Below are 15,383 nucleotides of genomic sequence, written 5' to 3'. Positions count from 1 at the left end.
GCAAGAGAAGCGCTCCTGAGCAGTGCACAGGCTTGTCTTTCTCCTACCTCTTTGTTCCTCAGGTGTCTCTTTTTGGGAATATCATAAATGGTCCCTTGTCTGATGCAGTGCAGCTGCTGTCACATGGGTCTTTGCAGCTCCTCTGGCTTTCCCACATCTCATTTTTCCAATTCTGTTCCAATTCTTATTCATTTTATTCAGAGGATTATTTCTCCTGAGACACTTCAGGTGAATATGTATGTGATTTTTGCATATCAGAACAATCCCTTCCTCTCAGCTCAGGGCTGCAATAATTTCACTGTGAGGAATACAAAGACCCAACCTTGTAAGAATTTTAGTGTAGTTGCTTGAGCACTCTGTAGCTTCAGTAAGTTATTACAAAGCAGCATATGGGAGAGGAATAACAAATGATGTTTATGAAACCTCCAAGTATGTTATTTGCAAGATATATAAGCTTACCAAAATTAAGCCTGCATTACTTACTGTATTCAGGTAATTTTTAAAAGGGGCATTAGCATTGCAGAAGAATTACAATTCAGCATTCAGAATGTCTTCAACTCAGCACTCAGAATTTAAGTTTTTGAAAGCTGTTATTCCACATCCAACTAAACTGTGAAAGAAAACATGAATAAAAACATACTGATTTGTATGTGTACATTCTTTCTGTAACCAACACACTAAATAAACACAATCAATTATGAGAATACCAAATTGCCAAGGGAAGTACCACTGCTTGGTCCAAAGTTCTATCAGTAATAAAACCTCCTCTTGATAAAAACAGTTGGGGAGCATTTTCCATTAAGAAATGGCAACACTTCTATTACAAACAACTCATAGATAATGTAATATTTAAGGTCAGTTTTGACAGTTAATTTTAACTTTTTTCCAGCCTTTGTGGACTGTTCATTACAAAAAAAAGCAGGAAGCTGTGAGTAACAAAGCTGTGAGTGGCAAGCATAAAATTCAATCACACAGGCTTTAAAACACTCCCAGAAGTTCAAAGAATTTACAGCTAGCCAGTTTCAGCAGTTCAAGCAGTTTGTGTGTGTGACTGAAAGGGGATTTTAATATGCACCAAAATTAAAACCAACCAATACTCTACTCCCACAACAGCAAAGGCATGGGTTTACTGCAGCACCTTTAACTGGTTCTGTTCAGTACCAAAGGTGTTTTCAAGGCAGTGCTACATGAGTGTGTTCCCCCAGTATTTGCTCAGGCCACAGCTGCAGTTGTGCAGCACACAGCACTCACCCAAGTTAGGAGGAAAACAAGGTGATACAAACACTGGCCCAGGCTGCAAGGGCTAGAAACCAAGTTTATTGCAAAGGTGTTTGTCACCTGGCTTATGATGCTTTACTACAGCCTGTTCTCAACCCTGCAAGTGTCCTGAACTGAGCCTGCCTGCTCTATTAACAGTGAAATATTGTATTCTTGACCCATACAGGCTAGACAGTCACTGAAGATACCATTATTTATGGATTGAGATTATATCTCATTCTTCCAGAAGTGACTCACTGACTTTTTATCAGAGTAATTTCAGGGAATGTGCATCAGTAAGAACAACTTAGTGACATCACATCCGAGTGAACTCCCTTCTGTCACACTGCTCATTTCCTGAACATTAATATTTTATCTACCCCAAGCAACATCTTTGCATTCATTTTCAATTGAACATTTATTGACTGAAACCCTGTGAGCCACAAATCCAAGGTTCTTTAAAGGAGAAGATTAAGAACTTTTAGCAGCCTGTATAAAAGCAGGAGGAACATGTAGCACCATACTGTTCCCACCCTCAGAAGGCTGAATGCTCCCCTGACGAAGGGCTCCTGAAGAGCAGTCTCCCTGCTTTCACGGTGGGAAATCTGGGCAGAGCAAGGCCAGCCAGGAGCTGTGCCAGAGTGAGTGGAGAGGAAAAAGAGTGAAAACCAAACAGAGACAGCCAGCTATTGTTTCCTGCCCATGTGCAGTCATCTGTCAGTAGCTACTGCCTAGGAAAATCAGGTTTTCTTCAGCTAACTTACAGATGTTCAATGGATTTCAGTCTATGCAAGGTGACTGAGTGGTTAAATGACACCTGTACAAAGGACTTGTGCATCACAACTATCCTTTTAGACCCAAAAGGGCACACAGGTATTCTCTGCCCATGGATCAGTGTTTTATTATCTGAAATTAATGAGCCACTCTGACATTCCTCCACTGTAAAATTCAAGCAACATGAACAAAATGTTGGCAAAGATTTAAGCTACTTACATCAGTGTAACAGGTAAGTATTAGCAAAATGAGTATTATATACAATAAACCAACCCCTAAGACACAAAACATAGAAAGCCATTTTCATCCTTGATAATGATTAAATTACTTTTATTCCCATTTAAAATATACAACTTTGAAAAATTATGCAACATACATTCAAACGAACTGCATTCTTAAGTGTCCTGATAGCCAGGTATCCTGGCCAGTATAATACCATAATCCATCAACTCTGTTTATTTATGGCCACAGGAGAAAAATCTGCATAAATAAATATTTATATCTGATAGTGCAGCTTTTCCTTAAACACTTACATTTAGAAGTCAATTTCAGTAGGCCTCTTTCTCCCAAGCACTGCTTCTTGCTCCTACAGGAAAAAACAAATTCCACAAAGATCCCAAAAAAGGCCAAAAATTCCAAGTCTGCTATTTTAGAAACAGCATTCATGATACAAGAGTCAATTCAGCAGTGCCAGAAATAACCAGTAAAGCTAATATTACCACCCAAAAGCAGTTTGGGAAAGCTCACTGACAATGCCATAACTCTTACTGGTCTGGAAGTAGCGATTTAAGAGCTTTAGAAAAATCGATATAAAGGGTATCATTAGTACAGCAGCTCTGTGGCAGACACCATGGATAGTATGGCAAGGAGGTGCTGCCCACAGCTGCCTGGAAAAGCACCACTGCTGAGAAATCTTTATGGCAGACACTCAATCCATTGGAAAAGGACACAGACTTGAATTAAGTGCAGTCTGCAGGGTAAAGCACCTGAGGCAACTTACCCCTGTACAAGTTCCTGTTATTTAGAGGACACCAAAGGGATGACAAACATGTTTTGGACTGTAACATCCCTGCTCTGCAGAGCCTCAAGTCTTCACTAATCTACAAAAGACAGTGGGGAGAGGATGAGACTGGAAAAGCAGTCAGTGATGTACAGCAGGTATTACATCAGTTATTGGGTGGGCAGGGAATAAGAACAGTAAGGGAGAAAAGCTGGCTGCTGAATTCCACATTGCATCAAGAGTAGACAAAAAAATTGTAATCGCAGGTAGCCCAAATTTAACTGAAGCCAACATCATCACTTCTGTATCAAGACTGCAGAGAAAAACATCTACCACTCTATTGGAAAATCCAGCTCTTAACAGTTTGGTATGATATCCTAACTTAGCAGAGAAAAATCAACACAGGTATTTTAAAGTTGATAACTTTTATTTACAGATTTATTGGCAAAAGGTGTTGGGAAAGTTTAAAACATTTTAAACAGAGGGCACCGTACTGTATTGTATGAAGTATCAGTTCACAATCTTCAGTATCCAGCTGATCAAATAAAGCTAATCACCACTTAAAGAAGCATAATCTGCATCAGCTCCATTAGAGTATCCTGCCTAGAAACGACTTCAGGCAGTTTCTAAATCAACACAATCACTAAAAAAAATGCAGTTTTTGTGAAGAATGTATACTTGGATTTTTGTACTGTACCTGATGTCAAATTGCCCACTTGCATACTGGCAAAGCAGTAACACTTCCTACTCTTAGCTGAAAGTTATAATCTGTCTGCAAACTCAGCTGTCGGGGTAACTCTGAACTACTCTGAATGTTTTACTGTGAGCATAGTCAAGACTGGAGTAGATGAGATTGAAGTAAAACATTCCTGGGATATCACGTGCCCATCATATTCAGCTGCATAACCATAAACATCTTGTTTAAGAATTCTATTCAAAAAGGAGAAAAAATGTAGTCAGTTTTCACTTTGCCACATAGGTTTAATTCCTCACTGGAGCTTTTTAGTTCATTCTTCTAAATCAAGAGTGTTTAGTTCTTCCTCTAGTTCATCCAAGTCCTCTCCAGTAAAGAGATTTTCATCAACTGGAACTGCATCAATTACTCCATTTTCCAATTCCCCATCTCCATCATTATCTTCGTCTAAATCATTTTGCTCGCTGTTGTTTATATCACCACCAGAAGCTTCACTTAATTTATTATCTGAAAATAAACAAAATTCTTAAGCATTTCATTGTCACAATTTTCTCAATCACCAATTGAATTTGCAATCCTACAAAACATGCTTTCAAATTTTAAAACTATCAAGAAGCTATTTTATTTGAAATTCACACAGACTTATATTGGCCAAATTGCATGTACCTGGTTATTATGCAAGTCTGGATAATCAATCATGAAAACAGGCTGGAAAAGAGAATAACTTACCATCTTTTTCTACTGAAGTGTATGTGCTGAACCGCTCTGGACTAGCCACTGTAATACCAGTCTCTTCTACTGCCTTGGGGACATACAGGTTCAAATCTACATCATTTATACACACAGGGTCCTCCACCTGGAAAATAAACCAAGATGCTCTGCATGAATTGCTTCTCCACAAAAATCCTCACTCCTGCAAGATTTCTACACTTGTCACCTCCAACAGCAACCTTCTGATAAAATATACTCTGTGGCATTATTAAGAACCAAGGTTATTCATTTCATCGTAAGGGCTTTCAAACTTGAATGCAATTGAAATATTCCTTGATTTAATCCTGTTTCCTTTACCTCATCATCATCTCCTGCTCCTTGAACATAATGGGTGTCATCTGCTTCCTCATCATCTGCATCAACCAGCTCTGGCCGGAACTCAAATACTTCACGTCCACTAATCTATTCACAGCAAAAGAAACCTTCAGTTATCACTTCATGGAATTTACACTGCTTACAAAAAAACCCACCAACAAACCACAAAAAAGAAAATGACACACAACAAGCAAAGCAATCTCAAGCCAGTTACCTCTTCACAAAAATTTATTTACTCGCTCTTCTTACATTAAGAATTGTAAAACTTACCACCAATGCTTTGCCAGCTTTAAAATCTGCTTTCCTCCTCTCCATATCTTGTTCGGCCTTATCAATTTTTTCTTGTCTTTTTCTTCTCTTCCATGCAATAAAACACTCTAGAGTAATTTTGGTAACATTTGGTCCTAAGGCAGCACGCTGTCAAGGAAGGAGAATGATTAATGATAGAAACTCTTTCCAAAGTCTGTAACAAATTGGATATTTATTGGATAATTACTCTTTTCCAGAAACTAATTGAAAACATTTCTTTCCAATTCCCTCTTGACTCTTAGGCTGTTAAGCATGCATCATCCTCTTAACATTTGACTTAACATGCGATTTTCCAGTTAGTGAGATGAGCTGGCATGAACATTAACAGGAAAAGTGGAGGAGGAAAAAAAGGAAAGACAAGAGCTGAGCTCTGCTCAAAGTGGCACTGCCAAGCAATGGTGACAGAACGAAGCAGAGCAGTAACACCCTCAGAAGGCCTTGTGCTCTTTGTGCTGTTGCTTCATTAGAGAGTTAAGGGAGAAGAACTAAGGAGACAGTGAGATAAGCCAGAGAAGCAATTGCAATGGACAAATAAGAAATTAACTTAAGAAACAGAAGCCTCCTAAAAATGGGTAAGCAACAGCTGCACAAAGTATGCAGCTATAGTTAATTCTATTCACTAGGTAATAGTTTCTAAACAAAAAGCATGAATCAATGCTATGCATCCTTTGCCCTAGCTCATACAGCTCTAAAATAATCTAATAGTTTTTCATTATACATTAGCAATTCTTTTATGTGCCTCTTCAGAGGAATGAAAACAACTACCACCAAAAGGTACCTGTCTGACAACTTTACCTCTTTTTCTATTAGATCTTCTAATGAAATTTCATCTTGCTTTTCCTCCTTCTTTTTGTCTTTTTTTAATACAAAGCCTGGAGGGAGGGCATGGCGATACATACAGTTGTCTCCTCCACCCGGACAGACCCAAAACCATCCATATTTGTTGTTTTCAATAGCATCAAGGAAGTATTTGCAGACCTGTATAAAAGCAATGGTTGTTGTTAACACCGTGTTCCCTTTCCATTCCCAGTATTTTACACCCCATGGCAGAAGTTCAGTAAATCCCAGTCAGCTGTGCTCAGAACAAAAGGAAATGCATTGCTACTAAAAACAGTAGACAAAGAAGTGCAACTGAGTATCTAAGACTCATGTTTAACTTTTTCTCCCTCAATATGATCCCAACTGAGAAAGACAAGATGACAGAAGACTGCCAACCCTGCACTCCTGTGAAACCAGCAGCACACCTCTTTCTGCTCACTAACATGAATGCAGTTTTAAACAACAGAAATTGCATCTGCCTCACATGTTAAACCTTTCAGCTCTGGATGCTGAGGTAAAGATGCCATTCTAGGACCTTCAACAAGCAATTCATAGTTTATGTTTAGCCACAGCAATGGTTAACTGTTGCAAATTGAGGTGGTACCAATAGACTATTTAATTACTTGGTATTGAAAATTAGGTGGAATAGTTCCAAAGAATGAAAAAGAGATGAACCCACTATTGCATTTAGTGCAGAACTGAAAAATATTGTTAAGCTTAGGGCCCAGGAATTACAAATTACCCTCAATTCATAAATAAGGAGAAAATTTAAAATCTTATAATGCTTATATGTTACTCAGTACATAGATAAGTCAATATATGTGTGTATATATATATATATATATATATGAAACCTTGAGCATTTCTATAAAGCATTTCACCTACTATCCATTTGTAATGTACAGGAGAAAACCTTTTATGGACTGAAAAAAGCTGTTGTGTTTTAGTTTTCTTTCTGGTTCTGTTTTTTTAATTTTTAAAGATATTACTAGAAATACTATCAGTCCAGTTGTCAGAATATTATTATTATTATTATTATTATTATATTCCACTCTGGATTTTACATAATGATAAACACATCTAATGACTGCACTGCACTTAATTCCTTCTAGTACAGCTCAATTAAAAAAAAAAAATAAAAAAAAGGAAAAGAAGACATACTATCTGGGTTTTGGGTTTTTTCTTTTCCGCCTCACCATGCTTCTTGTTCACCACTTCTTCCAGCTTCTTCTCATCCCAGTTGTCCATTGTATCTAGAAAAAGACAACAGATGGTTCCACAAAAAATTCCAAATACTAAACATTGCCAGCAAGCTGCTTTTCTGCCCAGTAACAGTTTTAATATGCAATTCTTACATTTCAAGTAGCTTATACAAGGCAAAATAAATTCAGGTTCTTAAAATACTGTTTTCAGACTCTCCTATGCCACTCAAAAGACAATTACCTCAAAAGCCCTAGAAATTTTAATTTTGAAATGCATAGTGTGTTTCAGTTAAACGCTCAATAACGTGTCATTCCATCAGCACTGAGTGCAGACAAGGGTAAAGAAGAAAAACAAGCCAACTGAATAAAAGAGAAGGTTGGAGGGTAACATCCAGAAATACAGCTAATTTGACTTGAGGCTTGAAAGAGAAAATACCAAATTATCTGTGTAAAAGTTAAAAGAAGGTTCTGCCAAATGAAGCAAATCACCAATGACAACATTAGCAGTGAATCTGTGGGATCCCATCAGACACATCTAGGATGACAGAGGCTAACACTCAAATAAAGACTAAGACATGAGTAAATGTGAAAAAAACAAGTTCTATAAAACCTTTTAATCCCTGCTAAATAAAAGTAAAATCCAGAGTACTAAGCCAACAAGTCATTTGGGGAGAGAAAGCCACAGATTCCCAAGTATCCCTAAATGTAGAATGTACACGTTTAGCCAAACACTAGTAGTAGCTCAGAAAGGCAACTCTGGTTGCTCATTGCACTTCCTCCTTTTGCACTTCCCTTCTACAGAGCTTAAGAGGGAAACAGCAACTGCAAGAAAGGTCAAATACTGTCCAACTTGCAACCTGTATGACAGAATACATGACACTGCACAACTGAAAAACCACCATTATCAGTAGGTCATACTTCTTGTTCTAGGTGAAGTCCAAGAACACTTGAGAGCACACTTGGAGAAAGTTTCAGTGTTGCTCAGAACACAGTGGGATGGGTTGCCTTAGTCACTGTTCCTCAGGATCATAACCACAATACAGAAGACTCTTAATCTTAAAAATCCATTTTCAGAATCAGAATAGGTTAGCAGTAACTTTCTACAATTATTATACCTTTTTCAAGGTCTTCATCTCTTGCATCGATGTAAACACTTCGTTTTTCACACTTCCTTTCCAATGACAAATCATGAGAAAACTTGCACTTGTCTCCTTTAGTGCACTGTCCTTGCTTGAAGAAAGCACAAACTACAGATTTTGGGTCAGCACCTGAGTGAAGAAAGTTTTTTATATTTTAATACTATTTTAAGGAAAAGTGATATATTAGAAATTCTGAGAATATCTAGGATATGTAGAAAATGAAAATATGTTTTAAAAATGAAAGTTATTTAAAGTGCCCATGGTAAGTATGTAATTCATGTCCTGAACATGACAAATTTACTTTTATTGCATGGTATTTATGTTAAGTATCAGAGCTGCCACTAAACTATTTAAAGAAAGATGGTGTGCCTGAGGAAATTATTAATTTGTGTATTACAATACATCAGAGAGTTCATTCTGTGCAACTTCTTCCCTATACATGAAGCTATTCTTGCCTCTAGTACACGGTAAAGCACCTTCTGGATGTCAGCCTTTTCCCAACAGATCAACACCAAACTATAATAAATTACAGTAATTTAACCCACACTCACTCAAACCACTTTCCTCCTTTAATAATAGAAGGAAAATGGCTTATCAGAGACCCCAAAATAAGGAGCTGTTGTTCTAGTATGAGCTATCCAATCACTCTAACTACAGCTTAAGAAAAAATCATCCCACTAAAGAATCATTTGACCATTAGGAGGTCATTAGGAAAAGAAATGAAAGAAGCAGGTCTAAGTGTATTTATGAGACATGACTTTACTTGCAGTATTAATTTAGTTCTCATGGAGGATTTTAGGCTTGAGTTTTTCACATGATGCTTCACTTTTGGTTTGACTGAAAGTGATTTCAGTATGTACAGCAACACCTGTTTAAAATGTAATCTAAAAATCTGAAATAACTCAAAGTCAAAAACTGCTTGATTTAAGGAAAACTGATACAGAAAGTTGGAGGTCACAAACAGAAAAGTGTCATTTGTTGCTGATCAGCACCACAATGAGAAAATATCATGTTTGCCTTAAATATATGAAAATCACACTTCTTCTGTCAAATAGTACTGTGTGTATGCTCCAGAAGATTGGCAAGTAAAAACTTGGTAACATCACAAAGTTTGTTTGTTCAATAACTGATCTCAAGGGATATCCAAACCAAATGCCACTGCTAATTATGAGGTCAGATATCAGTTTCTGGAACGTATTTGCAGTTCTGATTTGAGTACAAGCCTTCTGTTATGCCAAAGCTATGATCTTATATTCTTTCTTTGGATGTTCATATTTCCCTGGGGAGACAGGCTGTTTTAAACAAATACCAGGACACACACACACAAAATCATGCCACATATCCAGAAGCATCTGATGAATCAGAACAGAGCCAAGTATCTTCAGCTGTGCTGACAACATCAGTGCAGCTTTTGGTATTTAAATGATCTACTGAGCCCAAGAGACTCCCCAAAACAATGTCAAATCATGACTGACAAAATACATGATGCACTGATGACAGAGGAAATAGTCTATTTCATTAAAATATCAACGGGTGTTTTTGAATGGTTATTATACCTTCAGTAGTTATATGAATAACAAAACATAAATGAAATCACTTAGTCATACCTTTACTTATTTTCTGTGCAGCAACCACAGGCTTGAAGAGTTCATTTAATTCTTGTAGTTCCTTTTTCTTATCTTCTTTCTTTAATTTCTTCTCACTTTCTGATTGAGCAGCCTATAAATATAAAACCAGGATGTTAGGACTCCACATAAAATGCACGTTAAAACAGCCAATCATTCAAAATGAGTTTACAAAGGCAGGCATGAAACAACCTGTGATGCCTGGAAGGCTCAGAATTGCTGCTCTTGTGTGTGTAGCTGGTGCCCTTTACTGGCCCTGACCTAGTGCTGCAGAGTGACTTTATGATGCCTGTATCCCCATCTGTCTGTTCTGTTTATGCTGGATATTAAGTTCTGCACCTTTAAGACTGGTTCTAAGATTGAAGGCGGGGAAAGAAGCACAGTTTGTTTTCAGAAACTGCACTTGCTCCCCTGCACTCTTTTTCATGGCCTATGTTGTCTGCAGCAGAAACAGTGGGTTGCTTTTTAGGTAGTTTTTTAGCTAGCTAAGCCAAAATGCCTGGGCAGGGATTTTGCAGAGCCAGCCAAAACCAGGGCACCTGTCCCACAGGAGGGACAGCAGATCTGCCAGAGAGGAGAGGTGCTGGCAGTGCCACAGTGACCCCTACTGCATCTTTACAGGTAGGAAAGCCAATGAGAGGCACTGAAACTTCTCGTTCTTTTGCAGTGCAACTGCCTCCAGATCTGCACAAAAAAAGCCTCTTGAGTCCCCTACATGCTGCTTTGCTCTTTCATCTGATCTATCCAAGTAGAAATTAAAGAACATCTGTCCATAGAAGTTGGAAGTGCTTTTAGAACATTATTTCGACTTGGATCAACTGAACATATGAATATTTCATTGCTTAATTAAGGACTAAAGACAGGAAAACAAGCCAGGGAAGGAAATTGCATCTATAAGGAAAAAAATACCTGACTCTGCCTCACCCTTTTTTGGATAAGCCAGAGCAGGTGTGGTTTATACCCAAGTGGAATGAAAACATGAAAGAGGACATGGAGAAACATTCTTAGATCAGATGAATGGTGGTTTTAGCAAGGTGGGGGTCCATCTCTTTTTCAAGGTAACACATGACAGGATAAGAGGCAATGGTCTCAAGTTACCCCAGCCAATGTTTAGATGAGGTTTTAGCAAACATTTCATCTCTGAGAGGGTGGGTCAAGCATTGGTGGACTCACCATCCCTACAAGTGTTCAAAATGTGTAGATGTGGCTCTTGGGAACATGGTTTAGTGGTAAACAGGCAGTGCTGGGTTAATGGCTGGACTCAATGATCTTAGAGATTTTCTTTACCCTTACGGATTCTGTGTTTATTTCACTCTTGTCCTTATGGCAAGTCAGTGAGTCTAACACAAATAAGCAGGTAGGATACTATTTTCTAAAATACAGTGTAATATTAAAAAAGGAGCTTTGTTCTTACGGTGATTTTGGCAAAAATACACCAAATTGTTTTAAAAAGGAATTAGCAGCTTGGTTAGTTTTCCTACTAAAAGTTCACAAATGCTATTTTAAATAACAGGCAGACCCATATATGTCAAGTACAGGAAGTTGTACTTTAAGAATGCTTTTGTTTCTCTTCACAGCTCTAAAATCTTGAAGATGAAGCTTGTCTCAAAAAAAACCCAACAAACCAACAAAAACCAAACAAAATCCCCCAAAATCAAAGAAACAAAAAGACCTAAGAAACAACAACAAATCCAAAAAGGAGTAAAAAAACCCCCAAAACACCCACTACCAAAGCTAAAACTCTGACAGCATTTCCATTTTAATCTCATGACACTAGGAAAATTGCTTTAAAAGGTTATATCTCAGGGACAATCCTAACTGAAAGCTATTCTATAAGGTAAGAGATGTAAAATCAGGTTTAAAAATTTGGTCCTGACATCCAATAGTCAATAGCTACTAGCATTTGAGAAATAACATTATTTTAGGCTGCCTATTTTATATATTGGTATTTATACACATGCCACAGATCCAGGGATTTCATATACAAGTTTCAGAACTGTTTGAGTAACACCAGTGTTTCTGAAGTGACACTAAGGAATCTTTCCAACAACGAAAAAATTATTAGATTTAATGCCCCAAATAACAATTTTACTTCTCAAGCTGGGCTTGCCATGCTAGTTAATCCTTGTTACACAAATAACATACCATGACATCATGAACTGAGCTAATGCAAATGTAATCATTTTACAGGCTTATTCATAGAACAGAAAGCTGTGTAAATATTTAACAGCTAGCTCTCCTAGCACTGTAAGAATAAGAGACCTGGATCATTTCCATTAAATCCATGCTTTTCGATTGAGTATAATGTAAACATTGTATCTCATTTTATTTCATCATACGGAAGAGCCAGGTTGCAGACAGCGGCTCAGAATTTCAGGGCTTTTGACCAAAGAGTTCACCAAATAGATGGAGACTTAACAGACTTGTGTCCACTTAAAATTGTAATAAATACTTCTGTAAGTAGAAGAATGAGAACTTACAGGTTTTTGTATTTTATTTTCTTTCAATTCCAGTTTTAGTAACTATTGCTAATTTTGACTGCTCACTATTTCTCAAATAAAGTGGGAATTCAAGAGAAAAAAGAGAAAGAAGGTGCAACTGAACTCTGCTGAGAGCCAGTATCTACAATTTAATTTCAGATATACCAAAACTGAATTATGCTACTGTCACAATACCATGGAGACAAACACCCTGACTAGTTGAGTTTGGATTGGATGCAGTTCTTTTTTCGCAACAAAAGCCAACCAGAAAACTAAAAACCAGCAAACTCTCATACTCCGTACTACCTTTACACAGGTACATAATTTACAGCTAGACAAGCTTTACATGACAACTGTTAGCTACATCTGTGCCAGTCACATGAGGCAAGGAACAGCTCAACCTTCAGGTACCTTCAGTACCTGACCACTTGTTTACAGAGTGAAAGATGATTTGACTATGCAGTGGAAAAACAGTCCACAATAAATGCTTACCTGACGTGGGTTCTGCTGACCAAACTTAACCTGGTGAGTCACAGCCTTGATAAACTTCTGCTGCTTTGCACCTTTTTTATTCTTTAGGCCAAATGTTTTGTCCTAAATCAAGAGATAAACACAGCCATATTAATCAAAAAAAACCCCAAAAAACAAACCCAAATCACCAAAACAACTGAAACCTCATCCTTGCCATCCCTCCTCTCAGGCGAAAAGTAAAACACAGATTATCTCCTCAAGCAACACAAGAAACAGTATGGACAAAAAAAATAAAAATAAACATATATATATCTATATAAATAAAATATCATCTTCAGAAGTGGTTTGTCACCAGAACCTCCTGAATGTGGCCCTTGTGTGAGCTCTTGGTTTTATCACCTGACCTCCTCGTGCCCTGGTATCAGTGTGAGCGTGGACACACAGTGTCCTCAGGCCTCTCAAGGCAACAGGACAAGATATTTTTGGAGACTACCCAAGGGACATCTGAGGAAAACAGGACAACTGACTAGCCATAACTACTGCTGGTTTCTCTTCTATCTACCTGAAGTCACTCATTACTTCTATCTTCAACTATTCAGATAGAAAGTGATATATGTTATATAGATGAGTATTACCACACGTGACATATTACTTTTTATTTTCTAGTATTGGAAGCTTTTCCTTTTCTAACTGTACTAATCTGAAATTAAGTCTTTATCCCCCATCAGGTCTGGACAGGTGTCTCTACTTCCTAAAATCCACAGCTTGAAGTTTCTGTTTACTGCCTAAACCAGTTCCTCCTCTGTATCTTGAGCTTTATTTTTAAGGCAAAGTTTCTATACCAAATCTATAAAAAATTCTAACAAAAAACAAAAACCAGCTTACTTTCACATGCGTAGCTGAGGCAGAAATTATTTTTTGTAACTGAAATACCTGTCTTAAAAACTTATGCATGCCTATGATTTGATACCAACATTTTCCTCCTTGAAGAAAAAAATAACAGATGTTCATCCAGTGAAAATAGCTCAGCTCAAATATGGTTTTGGAAGGCCTAACAATCCAAAAGTATATTATAAAATAATTACAAAATAAACAGCTCCAAGTTTCCAGAATCATTCTGTTTCACTTACAACATGTTCCCTAAGAACAGCAGCTTCTCTGTTACTTGTTAACAGGACATTAGTTGGGAAAGAAAATATATCATTTACACATTTGATTTCCACTGTAAATATGGTATGGAAAATATAACCCCTGTGTCTTTGATTTATATAAAAAAATATTGTTAACAATCAATACCAGCTTTTCCCCTTCCAGCTATACTTTTTTGTAATAAAAAGCAGGATTTTTCTAGGGCAGCTGCATTCAGCAAGAACCTCAGGAACTACAATACCAGGAGAATACAAGACCAACTGCTCTAACCGGACCTTTCCAAAAACCACAGAAACAACAATCTACAACTTCAGATATAAAGGAACGCACTCATTTACACGGCTATTTCACCTGAGCAGCATTTTTCATGACGATAATTCAGGCAAATATTTAAACTTCTGTAAATATTCTGCTTGTACTCTCAGCATTAATTCACACACACAACATAGACACACACATCGCTCTAGCAGGTTATTTTTTCAATCTGGTCACACGGGTCAAATTTAACAGAACGCACCGCAAATCTGAGTGAAGAAACAACGAATCATTAAGTGTGTGAAGGGATCTCTGGACATCATCGACCCCTAAAAGCACAAACCTACACCCCAGCGAGCCAGACTCTGGGAATACACGGACACAGGAGGAATACGAGTAAGGGCGAGGAAAAAGACAGCACAGCAGTGTTGTCAGATCGCGTTCAGGCCCAACACAGCTCGGGCCTGGCAATGCTCCGGCTAAAGCTGGCTCCAAGAAGCGCAGAGATGGCAGTGTCTCCCCGGGAACTGAGAGGTTTCGGCTCTGCGATCCTTCCCTCGGCCGCTCCAGCCGGGAAGCCGCAGGGAGCGGCAGGGCCCAGCGAGAGGCCGCGACGGGAGAGCGGCGGCCTGAGCCTCCTCACCTCGATGATCTTCTCCTTCTTCTTCTGGTCCGCCTTCTTGCTGCCCCCCGCCGGCTGCTGTTGCTTCTTGGGGGGCATGGCGGGGCGGGGCGGGGCGGCTCCCGCGGGGGCTCGGGCCGGGCCGGGAAGGGCCGGGAGAGGCCGGGACGGGCTCGGGCCGCGCCGCCACCGCGGGGGAGGCGCAACGGGTCCCGCGGGGCACGATGGGAACGCGCCGCGGCCCGGCCAATCGCCTCCCGGCAGGCAGCGCGCGCCCCGTGACGTCACCGAAACGGGCGGGGCAAAGCGTACGTGTGTGAGGGTGGGGCGAACGGCGTGACGTCACGGGGGCGGGTGTTCAGTGGCGGGAAAGCCGGCGGTGTGTGGGGAGGGCGGAATGTCGCTCTGCTTCTTAAATGTGCTACGTAAATCTGCTTCGTAATGGCCGTGGTTCCCTTCTGAGGGAGAAAGGGCCCTGAAAGCCCTCACAAGTGACTCGAT

General features: G+C 39.0%; 1 protein-coding gene across 1 annotated transcript; it reads right to left on the bottom strand.

Annotated features, from left to right (window-relative positions):
- Positions 1 to 2,344: 2,344 nt before the first annotated feature.
- Positions 2,345 to 15,111, bottom strand: ZC3H15 (zinc finger CCCH-type containing 15). Its single transcript, XM_015635445.1, has 10 exons — positions 14,904 to 15,111; positions 12,878 to 12,979; positions 9,888 to 9,999; positions 8,257 to 8,409; positions 7,101 to 7,192; positions 5,916 to 6,098; positions 5,082 to 5,228; positions 4,794 to 4,898; positions 4,455 to 4,581; positions 2,345 to 4,232 (listed from the first exon to the last, which is right to left on the bottom strand). The coding sequence occupies exons 1-10, from the start codon at positions 14,979 to 14,981 to the stop codon at positions 4,039 to 4,041; spliced, it is 1,293 nt and encodes a 430-aa protein (XP_015490931.1). The 5' UTR covers positions 14,982 to 15,111; the 3' UTR covers positions 2,345 to 4,038.
- Between the last annotated feature and the right edge of the window lie 272 nt (positions 15,112 to 15,383).

This window comes from Parus major, chromosome 7, assembly GCF_001522545.3.
Source record: "Parus major isolate Abel chromosome 7, Parus_major1.1, whole genome shotgun sequence".
NCBI classification, from domain to species: Eukaryota; Metazoa; Chordata; class Aves; order Passeriformes; family Paridae; genus Parus; species Parus major.
This window is presented reverse-complemented; position numbering and strand designations above follow the sequence as displayed.

Bases quoted from the DNA above. Each gene is read 5' to 3' on its own strand.
- ZC3H15 (XM_015635445.1), bottom strand. From the start codon at position 14,981: ATGCCCCCCAAGAAGCAACAGCAGCCGGCGGGGGGCAGCAAGAAGGCG. The intron at 6,099-7,100 runs GTATGTCTTCTT...GCTTTTATACAG, and splicing joins AAAAACCCAAAACCCAGATA to GTCTGCAAATACTTCCTTGA. The intron at 4,899-5,081 runs GTAAGTTTTACA...TGCTGTGAATAG, and splicing joins AAGCTGGCAAAGCATTGGTG to ATTAGTGGACGTGAAGTATT.